At 42.8% G+C, this 19,760-nt stretch overlaps 1 protein-coding gene across 1 annotated transcript; it reads left to right on the top strand.

Annotated features, from left to right (window-relative positions):
* Positions 1-8,797: 8,797 nt before the first annotated feature.
* cog8 (component of oligomeric golgi complex 8) lies at positions 8,798-19,536 on the top strand. Its single transcript, XM_085991698.1, has 4 exons — positions 8,798-9,378; positions 9,725-10,543; positions 16,839-17,007; positions 17,186-19,536. Exons 1-4 carry the CDS (start codon positions 8,836-8,838, stop codon positions 17,512-17,514), a joined length of 1,860 nt encoding a protein of 619 aa, XP_085847824.1. The 5' UTR covers positions 8,798-8,835; the 3' UTR covers positions 17,515-19,536.
* The last annotated feature ends 224 nt before the right edge of the window (positions 19,537-19,760 follow it).

Raw genomic sequence — 19,760 nt, 5'->3', positions numbered from 1 at the left:
CCCCTTAACCTTCTAAGTTCCAGGGAATACAACCCTAGTTTGTGTAATCTCTCCTCGTAATTTAACCCTTGGAGTCCGGGTATCATTCTGGTAAATCTACACTGTACTCCCTCCAGGGCCAGTATATCCTTCCTAAGGTGTGGCACCAGAACTGCTCACAGGACTCCAGGTGTGGTCTAACCAGGGCTTTGTATAGCTGCAGCATAACGTCTACCCCCTTGTATTCTAGTCTTCTAAATATAAAGTCAGCATCACATTAGGCTTTTTTATTATTTTCTGTACCTGTACCTGTACCTGACATTTTAATGATCTGTGTACCTGGACCCCCAAGTCTCTTTGGACCTCCACCATTTCTAGCTTTTCACCATTTAGAAAGTACTCTGTTCTATCCTTTTTAGATCCAAAGTGGATGACCCGCCAGCCATTCATGACCCATTTGGGGCTTAGAACCTGCCTCAATGCAGTTTTTAGCTCCCAACCACTGGCATATCTGAGGCCTTACAGGCTGCATCTATACAGCCTGCATGCTCCTGCATATTGAAATTAGACGACTCTGCTATATTTGGCGGGGTCAGTGCCTCGACCTCAGTTCCAACGATGCAAAGGTGCCGTTGGAATTTTGGGCCTATAATGATTTTCTTTTAGATTTTCTCTCAAGAAGGAAAACTATATGTAAAGGGCTCGTAGTATTCCTTCCGACTGCAAATAAAGTATTCTTTAATATTCTTCCCTGGAAAACAGTTCATGGTTTCTAGGGCATTCCTAAGACAGACATACCTACAAAATAGTTTACATAACATATAATTACATTGCTATGTTCCATTCGTATTGCCTACTAATTTAGTTCATACTTGTTTCGAAGGCAACCTGTTCAAAAAAGTGTTTTGTGGATATTTGTGTGACTTGATTACAAAGGAATAATATTTTGAAATCAGTTATAAAATAGTATTATGGGGTGATTTGAGATCTCAGTGTGTTTAATGATGAGGTTAGCAAACACAAGAAATATTCATTCTGAGATCATAGCGAATTGCAGGGAAATGTAATTTTCCTTTTTGTATTTTACAGAGTTGGTTTTCAGTTCCTGAAAGCCTGTAGGCAGGATGATTGTCTGATTCAGTTTGTTGACTAGTGCAATAGCAAACAGTGTTAACCTTTCATCCTCCTCATTTTGTAGTAGTACTGTATTAGGTAGGCCTATATATTAACCAGTGCTGGTTTTCCCCAGGCCAAGTGGCAAATAACTGCAACAGCTGGGCTTTTGTTAGCATTTTCCTGCTTGTGCAGGTGTCCTTTTACATGGTGTGCGAGCAATTAACTTTCGTTTGCAAACTTATGCGTAAGCATGAAAATTTGTGACATTTTTAAATTGTGCTTTAAATGGCCATTTGATAGATTTGAAAATGGTACGAAACCACAGAAGTCTTCTGGGAATAGGAAACTGGAGCATGAGGCTTTTAGTTTGGCAATGAAGTTTTAAAAGCCAACTATTTTAGGTCCTATTCTGTCACCACTCTCTCCCTCTCCAGGTCCCATTCCACCACCGCTCTCTCTACTTCTCTAGGACTAATTCTACCACTGCACCTTATCTCTTTCTTAGCCTGTTTTAATGCTGCTCTTTCCTTCCCTCTCCAAACCTCATTCTGCCACTGCACTATCTCTCTTTCTCCATGCCCTATTCTACCGCTGGTCTCCCTCCTTCTTCAGGCCCTGTAGTGCCATAATTCTATTTGTTGCTGTTCTTTCTCTCTTCCTCTAGGCCCTATTCTGCATTGGTCTTTCTCTGCCCAAGGCTACTTTTACCTTTTCCGCAGGCAGCTGTTGTCCTTGTTTTTTTCAGGCTCTGCCTGCTTTCTATCGCACTCTTCAGGCTGCTCGCACACTGTTCCCACTTTCTTGGGCTTCCTCAAGGTTGCTTATACTACGATTTTGAAGGCTACTCTCACTGTCTAGGGTTGGCAACTCTGGTTGGATGTATTGCTGGAGGTTTAATCAGCTATTCACAATATATATTAATGATCTAGACAAGGGAACTAGATGTAATATCTCCAAATTTGCAGACGACACAAAGCTGGGTGGGCATGTGTGCTGTGAGGAGGATGCCGAGAAACTACAGGATGATTTGGACAGGTTGGGTGATTGGGCAGAAGCATGGCAGATGCAATATAACGTGGATAAATGTGAGGTTATCCACTTTGGTGTCAAAAACAGGAAGGCAGATTATTATCTGAATGGCAATAGATTGGGAGAAGGGGAAGTGCAACGAGACCTGGGTGTCCTTGTGCACCAGTCGCTGAAGGTAAGCATGCAGGTGCAGCAGGCGGTTAAGAAGGCAAATGGTATGTTGGCCTTCATAGCGAGAGGGTTTGAGTACAAGAACAAGGATGTCTTGCTGCAGTTGTGCAGGGCCTTGGTGAGACCACATCTTGAGTATTGTGTGCAGTTTTGGTCGCCTTATCTGAGGAAGGATATTCTTGCCATGGAAGGAGTTCAGCGAAGATTCACCAGGCTGATACCTGGGATGGCAGGAATGACGTATGAGGAGAGATTGGGTTAATTGGGCTTGTACTCGCTGGAGTTTAGAAGAATGAGAGGGGATCTCATTGAAACTTATAAAATTCTGGCAGGACTGGACAGACTAGATGCAGGGAGGATGTTCCCGATGGTCGGGGAATCCAGAACCAGGGGCCACAGTCTAAGGATAAGGGGTAAGCCTTTTAGGACAGAAATTAGGAGGAATTTCTTCACCCAGAGAGTGGTGAACCTGTGGAATTCTCTACCACAGAAGGCAGTAGAGGCCAATTCATTAAATATATTCAAGAAGGAGTTGGATATATTTCTTAAGGCTAAAGGGATCAAGGGTTATGGGGAGAAAGCAGGGACCAGGTACTGAACTTGGATGATCAGCCATGATCGCATTGAATGGCGGAGCAGGCTCGAGGGGCCGAATGGCCTACTCCTGCTCCTATCTTCCATGTTTCTATGTGACATTTGATCATGTAATGTCAGATCACGTAAGACCTGGGAAGGCAGCTTATAAATAAGTTATTTTTGTGCGTAAGATTTATAAGCATTTAAATTCCAGTTCTTCTTTGAAATTTTGGAACAATAATAATTGGCTTCTTCATTTGCCTACTAAAGTAATTCACTGGCTGTGAAGTGCTTTGGCACATCCTGACAATGTAAAAGGTGCTATATAAATGCAAGTTCTTCTTTGACATTTTGGAAACATAAGTTTCTCCAGAGACTTCCTCCAGTCTAATTATATTTTTTCTAAGTGACCTACATTTCACTTTCATTGTCAGTTCACATCAAATATTTTCAATGAGATTAAATTTTGGTATATAAAATCACTCTAACATGTGGTAAGATTCATATTCTGGAATAATCAAAATCCAGAAGAGGGCCACCTTCATCCAAATCTATTTTGTGATCTTTTCTTAACGATTAAATATATTATGATTGATACAATACTTGACTACATAATTAATTGCATTGGGAGAGCGGGAACTGAGGATGTGCTACCCTAACTTACTTCCTTGTTAATTTGCATGAACCCTGCCTTATTTTTCTTCAAAAGACATATTTTGCTTAATAAACTTAAGGGCATACCACATGAATCTTCTTATGCTGCTCTTGAACTGGTTGTTTGTTTGGGCAAAACATCTTCATAAGTTGACCCATTTTCTAACATATCTTCCCACCATCTGGCGAGATGGCTGTCTTCCTCTTGGCTGTGTGAGGTGTGGACCCATGAGTAGGGGTCCGGGCAATAGGGGGACGGAATGGTACCATTCATGGCACAATACATTACTGCAATAGTATAATTACGTAGAATATATAGGGAAGAAACAGGCCATTCGGCCCAACTAGTCTGTGCTAGTGTTTATACTCCACACGAGTCTCCTCCCATTCCATCGACCACATAACAGCCTTTCAGCATATCTTTCTATTCCATTTTCTCTCATGTATTCGTCCTTTCACGGTTTCATTTTAATTATTACTTTTCCATATCCTAATTTTCTTTAGATTTCAGGACTCTGATCCTCATCCTATGAGTTTTGTTAACTTTTACATTTTCAGTTATTGTTTTTAATTAATTTTGAAATCTTCTTACAGGTACAGATCCAAATAATTACTATTTTTTTCCAATTAACTCTATTACAAGATTACATATATAATCACATATTATTAACAAAAACAACTACAGTATTTCTGCATGTAATAAAGCAAACTAAATTAGCAAGAAAAAACAAATATAGTTCGCTGTTTCAGAAGAATACTCCAAAGAAATGGATATCACTACAGGCTGGTTTGTTGGGAGAAAATGTAAGATACAGCCCAGAACGGCTAAGTATCCCAGCATGCTTTTCCAGCAGGCCAAGAAGTCCTTGATTAGGTCTCAACAATAGCCAGACGAACAGGCTGTGAATAACAAGACGAGGGGGGAGCCCTTGATTAGATCCAGCAAGTCATCAGTCTAACACAATAGGTAGACTAAAAAGAATACAAACAAGATAAGACAAGAAATATAAAACAATACAAAAAGTTCCACAAGGAGAGGCAGAAAAGGAAGAGAGTCCTGATATCAATGCTTCTCCCAGCAGAACCAGGTAATGTTGTGTCTGTTGTATTAATCACTTTAACTTGTTGAAGTACTAGGCCATTCTTGAGCATAAGGATTGTACTTTGCTAGTGAGTCAGCTTGTTAACTCTGTGGCTGCTGTGTGTTCTTTTAAATCTATTAATAAAATATACCGGCTACACGATATATTGGTTCAGTCTCCTTCGGAATCTCTTACAAAAGTGTACAATTTAGTGAATAATACTCTGTTCTGAAATGGGACATTAAACAAAGAACCCAAGATTGATACTGATTCGGCTTTTTAAATAGAGGCAAAGAGTACAAAAGCAAGAACATTATGCGAAACAGTGTCAGCTGTGGCTCAGTGGGTAGCACTCTTGCCACTGAATCAGACGGTTTTGAGTCCCACGCCATAGACTTGGGCACAAAAATCTAGGCAGACACTCCAGTGCAGTGCTGAGGGAGTGCTGCACTGTCAGAGGTGCGGTCTTTCGGATGAGAAGTTAAACCGTGGCCCCGTCTGCTCTCTCGGGTGGACATAAAAGATCCCATGGTACTATTTTGAAAAAGAGCAGCGGAGTTACCCCAGTGTCCTGGCCCATATTTATTCCTCAATTAACATAACAAAAACAGTTTATCTGGTCATTATCACATTGCTGGTTGTGGGAGCTTGCTGTGCACAAATTGGCTGCCGTGTTTCCTACATTACAACAGTGACTATACTTCAAAAGTACTTCATTGGCTGTAAAGTGCTTTGGGACGTCCGGTGGTCGTGAAAGACGCTATATAAATGCAAGTCTTTCTTTTTCTTTTTAAACCTTTATAAATCACTGATTATCATCTTCCACCCTCCATAAACTTGACGTCATCCAAAGCTCAGCTGCCTGTATCCTAACTCGCACCAAGTCCCGTTCACCCATCATTCCTGTGCTCGCTGACCTACATTATCACCCGGTCTGGCAACGCCTCGATTTTAAAATTCTCATCCTGTTTTCAAATCCCTCCATGGCCTCGCCCCTCCCTATCTCTGTAACCTCCTCCAATCCTAGAACTCCCCAAGATCTCTGCGCTCCTCCAATACGTTAAAGGTGCTATATAAATGCTAGTTGTTGTTGTTGTTCATTAGACTCAGCTGATATACTGTATCCAATTCTGGGCACCACACTTTAGGAAGGATGTCAAGGCCTTGGAGAGGGTGCAGAGGAGATTTACCAGAATGGTACCAGGGATGAGGGACTTCAGTTATGTAGATTGACTAGAGAAGCTGGAATTGTATCCTTAGAGAAGAGAAGGTTAAGGGGCAATTCAATGGAAGTGTTAAACATTATGAGGGGTTTTGTTAGAGTACATAGGGAGAAACTGTTTCCACTAGCAGGGTTGGTAACCAGAGGACACATATTTAGGGTAATTGGCAAAAGAACCAGAGGGGAGACGAGGAGAATTTTTTTTATGCAATGAGTTGTTATGATCTGGAATGCACTGCCTGAAAGGGTGGTGGAAGCAGATTCAATTGTAACTTTCAAAAGGGAATTGGATAAATATTTGAAAAGGAAACATTTGCAGGGCTGTGGGGAAAGAGCAGAGACTAACCAGATAGCTCTTTCAAAAAGCCGGCACAGGCACAATGGGCAAATGGCCTCCTTCTCTGCTCTACGTTTCTATGATTCTAAGAAAGGTCAGGACTGAGAAAAGGCCACTTGGTTCACTAAAACTCATCCTCTTCCTTCAAAGCATTTAATTGTATTCTGAATAACCCAATGCTTTTGTCTCTATTAAATTTCTTGGTAGATCATTTAAAATGTTTAATATTCTTTGAATACATAAGTATTTCCTGATATCTGTGTTTAGCAGCTGATCGCAACTGGGTCAGGCATTGAGTAATTACAATTGGTGTTGGCATCCTTGGGCTAGTGAGGGGATAAATTGGCCAAGATTTCCACTCGTGATCTCTGTCCGGGGAAACCTGCTGAACATGTGAATGTGTACATTAGCTGAGGACAAAGTCGGGCGTTTTGCGATTTTTAATTTTTACCCCCCCCCCCTCCACCGACCCTCTCCTGTCCGTCGTGGGGGTGTGGGTTAATATCAACCCCAGAGTTTTTGTTCTTTAATACTGTAGTCATAACGGCACAGAAGGAGGCCATTCGGCCCATCGAGTCCATGCCGGCTCTCTGTAGAGCAATCCAGTCAGTGCCATTCCCCCGCTCTATCCCTGTAGCCCTGCAAGTTTATTTCCCTCAAGTGCTCATCCAGTCTCCCCTTGAAAACATTGAGTGTCTCCGCTTCCACCACTTCCGTCGGCAGCAAGTTCCAGGTCCTCAGTGTTTTATTACTTCAACAGCACTAATTGGCAACGAGCATGTTCAGGAAAAATCGAGCCCAGGAAGAAGGGAACTGAATTAGGTAAGCTCCCGTGTTTAGATATGAAGGCAGAAACCCCTCGCAGTCAACCAAAGATGGATGCAGTGCATTAGAGCGTTCAAGTTATACTTGGCTGCCTGAGGCATCACTAACAGGGAGCAGAAGAAGGTTCTACTTCCGTGGGATTGGAGATTGAAGAATGGATACGGACTCTTTCGTGCCTTGGACACCTATGCTATTTTGACCAGTCATTTCGCACCGATACTTCTGGGAATAGTGGGAAAATGTGGAGAGGTTTGTGTGCCAGTTGAGACTCCAGGCACTTAACTGTGATTATGGTCCCAGTATTGATCAGATCAGGGATCAGGTCATTGCTAAGTGCTGGTACTCCATGCTGAGAAGCAAACTCTTTGAGAGAGGGAGCACGTTGAGCCTGGATAAATTGTTAGGAATAGCAGAACAAGTGGAATAGAAAATGGATGCAATGGACACAGGAGCCAGGAATGAAGGAGTGAATGTAACTGACAAGGGCAAGGGCAGGAATGTACAAAAAAAAGGAGTGATGCCGGAAAAGGAGGAGACTTGTTTTGCCTGTACCCAAAGGGACATTTTGCAAAAAACCCAAATTTTTCACTGAGTGGAAAGAAATGCAGGAATTATGGGTAGGTTAGCCACTCCGTCAGTACTAATACACTACAACAGGTATGGGTTAATGCTAATAATTTATGTACAGTAATTTGTATTTGATCTTTGACAATCCTTTTCAGTTCTTTATCATTCATTCTGTGCCATATTTTATTATTCCTCATGTCATTTGCAATTGTCCCGTTTCATTACATTTTTATTTACCTTTTCCTTGCCAGCACTTTTAACAAATTTGGAAAGAACACTGGTGACCTCTACAGGATCTGCAGATTTGTAGAACGTCAGCAACTCCCAAGTTTCTCTTCAACCTAACAGTAGAACTAAAGAAGCCTTGGGGATATATCTGGTCATTATCACATTGCTGTTTGTGGGAGCTTGCTGTGCACAAATTGGGCACTGCGTTTCCCACATTACAATAGTGACTACAGTTCAAAAAAGTACATCATTGGCTGTAAAGTGCTTTGGGAGGTCACTGGGTCATGAAAGGTAGATTACATAGAAACAGACCATTCGACCCAACCAGTCCATGCCGGCATTTATGCTCCACTCGAGCCTCCTCCCGTCTTTCCTCATTTAAATCTATCAGCATAACCCTCCATTTCCTTCTCCCTCATATGCTTAACTAACCGCCCCTTAAATGCATCTATACTATTCGCTTCAACTACTCCCTGTGGTAGCGAGTTCCACATTCTCACCACTCTTTGGGTAAAGAAGTTTCATCTGAATTCCCTATTTGATTTCTTGGTGACTATCTTGTATTGATGGCCTCTAGTTATGCTCTTACCCACAAGTGGAAACATTCTCTCTGTATCCACTCTATCAAAACCTTTCATAATTTTAAAGACCTCTATTCGGTCACCTTTTTTCAAGAGAAAAGAGACCCAGTCTGTTCATCCTTTCCTAATATGTATACCCTCGCCTTTCTGGTATCATCCTTGTAAATCTTCTCTGCACCCTCTCCAGTGCCTCTATATCCTTTTTATAATATGGCGACCAGAACTGTATGCAGTACTCGAAGTGTGGTCTAACCAAGGATACAGGTTTAGCATAACTTTCCTGCTATATAAATGCAAATTATTTCAGTTTTGGAAGCATTTGGCAGCCATGAAATTTTCTTGAACTATACAGTATCAACATTGCCTAGCAACAGCAAACATGGGTTCTGATATTGAAGTGTCACCGCTGCCCGTGTCCTTCCAATAAAGTTGTTGTTATTCAAACCGGAAGTTGTGCTAGACACCAAAATGGCGGCCCTGGGGATTGACGTGGAGGATGAGAGTATCCTGGCGTCGATTTTCAGGGATTCCTTCCCCGAAAACTGGAGGGAGAATCCCGATTTCACGCTGTATCTGTCCGAGCTCAGCTCGTACGGGGTGGACAAGCTGAACCGGGAGCCCGAGAGGCTTGCGGAGGAGCGGGCCCAGATCCTGCAGCAGACCCAAGAGCTGGCCTTCTCCAATTACAAAACCTTCATCAAAACGGCGGAATGCACCAAGGAAATCTACCGCGACTTCGGGCTGGTGGAGAAGCACGTCTCCATGGTGCTGGGCAAGCTGCCCGGGCTGAGCGAGAAGTGCAAGCAGTTTATCAAGGAGACGGAGGAGACCGGCGCCAGCAGAAGGATGAACAGCCTGACCCTCAACCGCCACACCGAGATCCTCGAGATCCTGGAGATCCCGCAGCTCATGGACACCTGCGTTAGGAACGGCTACTACGAGGAAGCTCTTGAGTTGGCCGCTTACGTGAAGAGGTTGGAGAAGAAATATTCTTCCATACCCGTCATACAGGTATTGGCTTCCTTGTAAATGTTCTTTTTTCAGTATCAGCTAACGACAAGAATTGATTTCACAGTTCTCTGGATGTTTAATTCTTCATAACATGACATGAAATAGATATAACTGAGTTGTTATGACGAGCTGTAATTTGGGCGTTTTATAACGCAATAAAACCATTATCTGAAAGATACTTTGTTTAGTTTCATCCCCTACACACACGTTTTTTTATGCATTTTGGACTATCTTTTCTGCTCATCTCGATTATTATTTTAAGTAAGGAAATGCAAATAAAGTATAGTTTTATTTTTTTTAATATATCCAACATTTTAAAGTTTTTTTTATCACATTTCTCACACAGGGGATAGTGAACGAAGTGCGTTCATCTTCTCAGTTGATGTTAAACCAACTTATCCAGCAGCTACGTACCAACATCCAACTTCCGGCTTGTCTTCGGGTCATAGGCTATTTGAGGAGGATGGATGTTTTCACTGAAGCAGAATTAAGAATAAAGTTTCTTCAAGCTCGAGATGCCTGGTTGAAATCTATACTTGGCTCCATATCTGACAGTGATCCTTATTTCCACATAACTAAAACAATTGAGGCTTGCCGCGTCCATCTGTTTGATATAATCACTCAGTACCGTGCTATTTTCTCAGATGAAGATCCATTGTTGCTTTCTAGCGATCACACTGTGAATGAAAGTGCTATTTTCCATGGCTGGGTGGTGCAAAAGGTTTCTGACTTTCTACGGACCCTGGAATCTGATATTCAGAAGGGAGTGGGTGGCCGCTTGGATTCATTGTTGGGCCAGTGTATGTATTTTGGACTTTCTTTTAGTCGTGTAGGAGCAGATTTTCGTGGACAGCTTGCTCCTATGTTTCAGAAGGTTGCGATGAATACTTTTGTGAAAGCTGTTCAGGAGGCTGTGGAGAGGTTTCAGGAAGATATGAATCTGTACACATTAATCTCTACCCCATCAATGTTAGGAAGCACAATCCCTGTGACTCTTCCAACTAGTCAGCCAGGCACTCTGCAGCCTCCAATGGTGCTTCTGGACTTCCCTCCGCTGGCATGTTTTCTAAATAACAATTTGGCAGCCTTTAACGATCTTCGTCTCTGCTGTCCCATAGCACTTGCGCAGGAAGTAACCATGTGTTTGGAAGATGCACTTGTGAAGGTATTTCAGCTGCTGTTATCACAATATAATCAAATGCTAAAGAAAGTGTTTTTCGGCAAAGTGCTAATTAAGCTAGTTTAGGAGCACAAATGTTGCTCTGTTTGCCTACTTAAGTTCTGCTTACAGTCTAGATTAATTGAAGTACTGCACTAAAATGATTGGCTGGTCAGTTGATTCTATGAGATATATCCCTTGCTGTAATACTTTCTCCATCACACCTGTCAGTCACACTGAAGCTGCAACCTGGAACAATTTCCCTATCATCTTCTCTACCATCTTCCTGGACTTTATTTTAAAAGGGGAACAAACATAAGACTGAATATATAACTAAACAAACACACAACAATTAAGACCACTAATTTACATTTTCCATGAAAATATGGACATAATCACATAATTTGAACCTGAAAATACTGTAAACATTCCCATAATTTCACATCAGTATTTTTTGCCTTTCAGCATATATTAGTGGTGATGATCATGTTGTACATTCTGTGGACAAAAACAGCATATCCTCCAACTGACTATTAGTGCCACGGGGGTATACATTAAAAGTCTTGCATCTAGCGCACGCCGATCGCATTTTGCCTTTCAGAGACATTGTACCTAAAATTGTTAAAGCCTACAGCATCTTACACCTGTAGGGCCAAAATAGTGATTGGCTGAAATGAGTTCTTATAGAATCCTAGAACCATAGAAACTTACGGCCCATCATGTCCATGCCAGCCGAAAAAGAGCCATCCAGCCCAATCCCCCACGTTCCAGCTCTTGGTCCGTAGCCTTGCAGGTTATGGCACTTCAAGTGCATACCCAAGTACTTTTTAAATGTGATTAGGGTCTCTGCCTCTACCACCCTTTCAGGCAGTGAGTTCCAGACCCCCACCACCCTCTGAGTGAATAAAGCTCTCCTCAACTTCCCTCTAATCCTTCTACCAATTACTTTAAATCTGTGACCCCTGGTTATTGACCTCTCTGCTAAGGGAAATATGTCCTTGCTATCCACTCTATCTAGGCATCTCATTATTTTATACACCTCAATTAAGTCTCCCCTCAGCCTCCTCTGTTCCAAAGAAAACAACCCCAGCCTATCCAATCGTTCCTCATAGCTAAAATTCCCCAGCCCAGGCAACATCCTCGTAAATCTCCTCTGTACCCTCTCTGGTGCAATTACATCCTTCCTGTAATGTGGTGACCAGAACTGCATGCAGTACTCTAGCTGCGGCCTAACTAGTGTTTTATACAGTTGAAGCAAAACCCCCCTGCTCTTGTATTCTGTGCCTCAGCTAATAAAGGAAAGTATTCCGTATGTCTTAACCACCTTATCTACCTGTCCTGCTACCTTCAGGGGTCTGTGGACATGCACTCCAAGGTCCCTCTCTTCCTCTACACGTCTCAATATCCTACCATTTAATGTGTATTCCCTTGCCTTGTTAGCTCTCCCCAAATGCTTTACTTCACACTTCTCTGGATTGAATTTCACTTATCTGTTAAATTACCAAACATCCAAGTCAAAGAGAGATGTTAAGAGGGGTGACTCAAAGCTTGGTCAAAAGAGGTGGATATTAAGGAGGAGAGGGATGCGGAGAGCCAGAGCAGTTCAGGGAGGGAATCCTGCAGTGTTGGGCCTAGGCAGCTGAATGGATGAGGCCGGAGGAATGGAGAATGAGAGCGAAGGGGTTGTAGTGCTGGAGAAGGTTACAGAAATAGGGAGGGCCAAGGCATTGGAGGGACTTAAACACAAGGATGGGAATTTTAAATTGGGGGGCCAGGAGCCAATAAAGGTCACTTGAGGATGGGTGAGCGGGACTTGGTGCAGGATAGTCTAGGATACAAGCAGCAGAGTTTTGGACAGTGACCGACGGTTCCAGGATTTGTGTTTGTAAATCCTCCCCCTTTTTCCCCTGTCCAGTGATGGAAGTCTGTAAAATATAAAATATCAAAACAATGTATGGCCTGAACTTTTGGAACTTATGAGAGAAATTATGTGAATAACTATATTCCAGTTTTCTGGCCCTAAATGTCTCCATTACATTATGGACCTGTAACTCCCTACCCCTCCATCCCTCACCATGACAGCCTGCAGGCCCTCTGCTTCTTCCTTGAACAGTGGCCTAACCAATCCCCTTCCACCACAATCCTCCTCTGTCTGGTAGAACTTGTTTTCACCTTGAACAACTTTTTCTTGATTTCCATTCACTTCCTCCAGATATGGGTCCTAGCTATGACTGTCCTTTTGTAGGATATGTTGAACACACTTTGTTCCAGTCATACTTGGCCCCCCACCCCCATTAGCTCTTTTTATATTATATTGATCGGCTGCTTCCTGCTCTTACCCTAATCTAGAGAACTTCGTTAATTATGCTTCACATTTTCATCTCTTCCTTACCTTTACCTGGTCCAACTCTTGAACTTTTCTATCTCCGGGTGTCCACCAACATCTCCTACAAGCCCACTGACTCTCACAACTACCTGGATTATACTTCATCCCAACTGCTACTTGTAAGGACTCCATTCCCTTCTCCCAGTTGTTCTGTCTGCGTCACATCTGCTGTGATAATGCCACCTTTCCCACTAGAGCTTCTGAAATGTCCTTTCCCCTCCACCATGGTCTATGGGGCCTTAACCCGAGTATGTTCCATTTCCCATGCTTCTGCCCTCAATCTGAACAGTGATAGGGTCCCCCTTGTCTACACTTTCCACCCCTACCAGCCTCCACATTTGACAATTCATCATCCACCTATTCCGGCACCTCCAGTGCAATCTCACCACCGAACATATCTTCCCCTTCCTCTCAGCATTCCGAAGAAATTGATGCCTTTGTGACAACCTGGTTCCCTCTTCCATCACCCCCACCACATGCTGTCTGTCCCCCTGACACCTTTCCATGCAAGTGTTGGAGATGCAACACCTGCCCATTCACCATTTCCCACGCCACTGTCCAGGGCCTCAAACACTCCATCTGGGTGAGGCAATGATTTATTTGTCCTTCCTCCAACGTAACATACTGTATTCGCTGCTCCCGGTCCAGTCTCCTATACATTGGGGAGACCAAACACAGGTCAGGTGATCGCTTTGCCAAACACTTCCATTTTGTCTGCAAGTGCATACCCAAACTTCCTGTCACTTGCCACTTCAATTCTCTGCCTTACTTCCACTCTGTCTTTGACCTTCTACACGGTTTCAGTGAAGCTCGCAGAAGAGTAGCTCATCTTTGCCCTAGGCACTTTACAGCCCACTCGTCTGAATATTGATTGTAACAACTTCAGACCTTAACTACACCTCCCATTTTCTCTCATGCAGTAATTGCTGGCAATGTAGGATGCCTGACACTTCTGCAACGTGCCTGTGCTCCATTGCCACGTCTGGCCACTCCACGACCTGTCTTGCATTCGGGGCCTGGCTTACTGGTTCCAGCCCCACAGCCTGTGTTTCCAACCCCCATTTCACCCTTTCTGTTCCCACTTCAGTACACCTGGTACCATCCTTCCCCTCTTTTTGTGCTCCTGGGCAATCTAGTTGCCTCTGTTGTACTTATCTCCAATCCTTTTGCATCCTCGCCCACTTCATCGATTGGTTCCAAACCCCAGTCCCCACCAGTGGTCCAGAATCTCACCTTTCTTCCGTCACCAGCCCCCCCCCCCCCACCCATTAATCTGAAGAGGCCAAGGAAAGGGTTGTTAAAGGTGGTACAGTCCTAGCTGGAGAGTCTAGAACCAGGGGTCATAGTTTCAGAATAAGGTGTTGGCCATTTAGGACTGAGATGAGAAATTTCACTCGGAGGATTGTGAATCTTTGGAATTCTCTACCTCAGAGGGCTGTGGATGCTGAGTCGTTGAGTATACAGGAAACTTTGGTTTATCCGGAGGTTGTATGTCCGGAAACCTCGATCTAACGGCAGAAATCAGCAGCCGTTTTGTTAGGTTTTTTTTCTTCTAGCATTGTTTTAAATAGTCAGTCTCTGGAAAGCCTCTCTGAAGCTGTTGCTAAGCTACAGAGACGCTTCCAAGGTACAGGCCGACTGTTTACAAGCTGTTGCTAAGCAACAGTGTTTGTTGTCAGATACGGAGATGAAAACCTCCATATCCTTCAACATTAGCGCTGGTCTGTCCAGAAGTTTTCATAGATCGGCATCACGCCGGTCCCATCGGTACTGGATGTCGCGAAGTTTCCTGTATTCAAGGCTGAGATAGATAGATTTTTGGACTCTAGGGGAATCAAGGGATATAGGGATTGGGTGGGAAAGTGGAGTTGAGGTCGAAGATCAGCCATGATCTTATTGAAGGGCAGAATGGCCTACTGCTGCTCCTATTTCTTATTTTCTCAGCTTTCTCCAAATTTGCTTTAAACATCTGTTGTCCCAACATTAAGAGCCCACCGCACTTTTTTCCGCTGTTCTCCTGGATAATCCTGATACCGTGCCAAATCTCTATCCACTTTCATGGCCCATTTTAATCACCAGCCTCACTCGCTCTCTGCCTCAGACCCAGGAAGAGAGTTAATTTCTGCAGCTGTAAAAGCCTCAAGTCTGGCTCTAGATCTCCATGCAAGGTTGAGAGGAAAAGGAAAAAGTCAGACACACAGAATGAGAGTGTGCACAAGGTATATACTAAGAGTATGAGGTGCAAAGACCAATGGATCAAAAGATTTAAGCAAGATGAAGGTGAAAGAAAGTGGCAAGACCAAGATAAACAAGATCTTGCTGAAATTACTGTTTACTTTGTAAAATAACAGATAATGTTGTCTTACCAGCCCTGTTTTCCCTTGCTCCGTGACACTCGTGCTCTTTTGATTCAGGGTGGTAATTTAAGGCAGAGCCGTTCCTTCGGAATTAATCCCATAAGATCATCAGAAGCGATCCATGTTGGACAGCGGCAGGGGATCTTCGGAATAGTTTGGCAAAAATTTAATTTGGAAACAGTAGTTCTAAAATCAAACGTTAATGTGAGTTTTTAGGGAATGCAGAGGGGAGGAGGAATAGAAACATAGAAGATAGGAGCAGGAGTAGGCCATTCGGCCCCTCGAGCCTGCTCCGCCATTCAGTGAGATCATGGCTGATCGTCCAAATTCAGTACCCTGTCCCTGCCTTCTCTCCATATCCCTTTAGCCTTAAGAAATATATCCAACTCCTTCTTGAATATATTTAATGAATTGGCCTCTACTGCCTTCTTTGGTAGAGAATTCCACAGGTTCACCACTCTCTGGGTGAAGAAATTCCTCCTCATCTTTGTCCTAAATGGCTTACCCCTTATCCTTAGACTGTGACCCCTGGTTCTGGACTTCCTGACCATCGGGAACATCCTTCCAGCATCTAGTCTGTCTAGTCCTGTTAGAATTTTATAAGTTTCGATGAGATCCCCTCTCATTCTTCTAAATTCCAGCGAGTACAAGCCCAATCTCTCCTCAGACGTCATTCCTGCCATCCCAGGTATCAGCCTGGTGAATCTTCGCTGCACTCCTTCCATGGCAAGAACACCCTTCCTCAGATAAGGCGACCAAAACTGCACACAATACTCAAGATGTGGTCTCACCAAGGCCCTGTACAACTACAGCAAGACATCCTTGTTCCTGTACTCAAACCCTCTTGCTACGAAGGCCAACATACCATTTCCCTTCTTAACCGCCTGCTGCACCTGCATGCTTACTTTCAGCGACTGGTGCACAAGGACGCCCAGGTCTTGTTGCACTTCCCCTTCTCCCAATCTATTGCCATTCAGATAATAATCTGCCTTCCTGTTTTTGACTCCAAAGTGGATAATCTCGCATTTATCCACGTTATATTGCATCTGCCATGCTTCTGCCCAATCACCCAACCTGTCCAAATCATACTGGAGTTTCTCGGTATCCTCCTCACAGCACACACGCCCACCTAGCTTTGTGTCGTCTGCAAACTTGGAGATATTACAACTAGTTCCCTCATCCAGATCATTAATATATATTGTGACTAGCTGGGGTCCAAGGACCCATCCCTGCAGTACCCCACTAGTCACTGCCTGCCACTTGGAAAAAGAGCCGTTTATTCCAACTCTTTGCTTTCTGTCTGCCAACCAGTCCTCTATCCAAGTCAATGCCTTGCCCCCAATCCCATGTGCCTTAATTTTACACGCTAATCTCTTATGCGGGACCTTATCGAAAGCCTTTTGAAAATCCAATTGCATTGCCTAACCTGTTGTGCTGTCGTTATCCCTGCTGCATGATCAGAGCCTACAGCTCCGTCTTCTTTCTTTGGAGCGGGATGTTAAGTGCTGAGCAGCTTGCAAAAAAAATGATGTTTTGCTAATTGATTTTTTCTTTGTAGGTTACAAAGCTCATTTTTGCTTTTCACCGAGCAGAGGAAACTGCCTTCAGTGTGAAAGAACGGGAGCTGTTTGTCCAGTTCTGCATTACATTTACTGAAGACCTCGTCCCTTACCTGAACCGATGCTTACAGGTGCTTTTTCCGCCTGCACAAGTAGCGCAGATTCTTGGTACGTGCTCAGCTGTTGCTCATGCTCCAGTCACTATTTACTTAGTTTTAATGTATTATACTTCAATTGCTGTTGAATAAATCCAGTTGAACCACAGCCCTGTAGCTGACTGGCAGCTATGTATTATCCTTTGTCTTACGTATTTCACATAATTATTTTTTTTTTTTGTGTTTGGCAGGTATTCCTCCCACTCAAGTTCAAAAGTATGGTTCCATTGGGTGCATTAATATAGGTGTTATTCTAGAACTGCTTGCTTTTATCCTACCAAAAAAGGAAATTATAATTCCACCCACAAACAACCTTGATGGGAAACTGGAACAGATCCTGACAGCGGAAACCACCTTAGACCGTCCTGGATTAGAGACAAAAACTGAGAAGCTAAGTGAACGATATCCACCAGCATTGCCTTCATCTGTGCCGAGTGTTACAACAGAGGAAATGAAACCAGGCACACCGGATGTAGCTGGCCAGAGAGCAGAAGGTGCTTCAGTGCAATCTGGATTGTAGCATTTTTTTAAGTTAGAAAATGTAACTGTGTGTACACGGGATTCCTCTCATTTATTCCAAACACTGGCTGGAGTGCATAAATGCCTGATTTCGCCGCCCTCCCCCAGTTCATTAACATTGAGGTTATCTTTGGGATCAGTTGGACCTGAAAATGCAGATCCTTTTGCAACAAAAAAAATCTTGATGTAGTGAACCAAGGTGAGATCGGCGCCACTTTTTGTCCCAGCACATCAGGCCCTGTTTTTGTAAACTCTTACATATTAACAGTTGATAAAATAGGAAATATAGTTTTTTCCAAGTATCTGATGTTTTGATAACTGTGTTGTCAAATCTCAAAATATCTACAAGAATTTTCAGCAGCTAATGTAAATGAATATATAAAATGAGAATTGAGAAAACTGATTAATGTCTAACAATGACATTGTGTTTCTACATTTGACACTCTCTTGTCCAGTTCTGTTCATTAGTTTGACGATTTTCTTAAATTGTTGGTTAACTCTAATGCTAATAAAATAGTGAATAAACTACTTACTGCTATAGCAACCACTTATCCATTGAACTAGTTACTAACAAGATTTCTGTGACAACACACCATGTTCTAAGTTTTACTCCAGAAATGAGAAATCACTTGATTGGAAAGAAACTGGCCTGACAAAAAGCAAATTAAATTGTATTTAATGTCTTCCCATATATGGGATCACTATTAAATCTGGCATGTGTAAGAAACTAGGATGGTATTGAATCTTTTAACAATTCAACTTTTCAAAGATAATGGCCCAGAAATTCGGGTTGGAGGCTTCCCGCGGGTGCAAGCCCCCGACCTGCACTTAGCTTGCGCGCCGGCCGTTGAGCTGTGGGCCCCCGTGGAATTGCGATCCTGGGCCTCCTCCAACTGCCGGCGCGCAGTGCTTGCGTATCCCAGGGGGGCAGTTAGTTCGATACGTCCCCTGGGATCACGTGGGCCATGGAGAGCCAATGATAGCAGGGAATACTTCATTCACAGGAAGGGCTGTCAAACCTATAAATACTATAAGCCCCAAAACATCACTAAATCTTCAAATAAATTTTTTAAAAATCACTTAAAATAAACTATAAATTAAATGAAATAATTTTTAAACAATAATTTAAATTTTTGAAAAAAATAATTTTATTTTCTAACGGGGCTAAAAATAAACTTGCCTTTCTTTATAGTATTTAAAAATAATAAACCTGTGGAAAAAATGTTTTAATTTTAATTAATTCACCACTTACCTTGTAAAAAGCAGGCCTTGCGACTGCTTTTTACATGTCTAACTTCTGGAGACTTACATTTTTTTCCCGCAGGTTTTCCCGGTAAGGTAAGTTCCATGCGCACGCGCTGCCTCTCCTGCGCACGCGTTCCACTTCTTAATCCCTTCTTTCAGGGGAACGGAAGTGCCGGTTTCCCGCGCATGCGCAGTGCATGCACGAAACCGGCACTTCCATTGGGCTTACGGGTGAGTACCCCATGCGCACTCACCCGTGGAGACCCGAATTTCTGGGCCATTAATGCAGTTTACAGACTTGAACTGTACAATACAATGTTAAACTATATATGTGGCAAGCAGTCTAGAGTTGTTTTGAAATCATTTTATAAACTTAAAAAGGGTGGTGGAGTTTCTGTGAAATTAATAAGAGCTTGTTTTGTAAATAGCTATTAAACATTTCTTGTAAGCCAGTGTGATGAAACTTGCAACAGTATTGTTGGGACATGTGAAACTTGATAAATTATTTGTTAATCAATGAAAGCATCCTTAGCTTTGGGAACTTTAAGTGTCATATTTAAGGTGGAAAGTGCTCTTAAAAATTATTACTGAACTTCTAACAATTTTTGTCATGGTATGGTGCCAAGTGGTTAAGGCAATCCCTTGGGCAGAATAGGCACCGGTTTGAATCTCATACTCATCAATAGAGAAGTTTTGTCTACTGTGATTTCTCTTGTACAAATCTTGTAAAAATGGTTAATTTATTTCATACACTAATTAAAGATTAGTCAGCTTCCAAGCAGTGTACAAGGATATGCTTTTTAATGAGTGCAGTCTGAGAAAACTGGAGATCAATTTACAATTGACCAGTGCTAATTAGTTCAGTCATGTCCTGGATTTTGTGGTCAGCGGCAAAATGACAGCGCTCACCGCTGACCTCGAAGAAAGCTGCCCACATATTTTTAGCTGGCTCTGTGGCATCGATTTCACCTTTTCCGACATTAATTTCATTCTGCCGCCATC

Source organism: Somniosus microcephalus, chromosome 6 (assembly GCF_052327205.1).
Source record: "Somniosus microcephalus isolate GS21.2 chromosome 6, FLI_Smic_1.0, whole genome shotgun sequence".
NCBI classification, from domain to species: domain Eukaryota; kingdom Metazoa; phylum Chordata; class Chondrichthyes; order Squaliformes; family Somniosidae; genus Somniosus; species Somniosus microcephalus.
The sequence above is the reverse complement of the archived record's forward strand: the minus strand, read 5'-3'. Positions and strand labels throughout refer to the sequence as shown.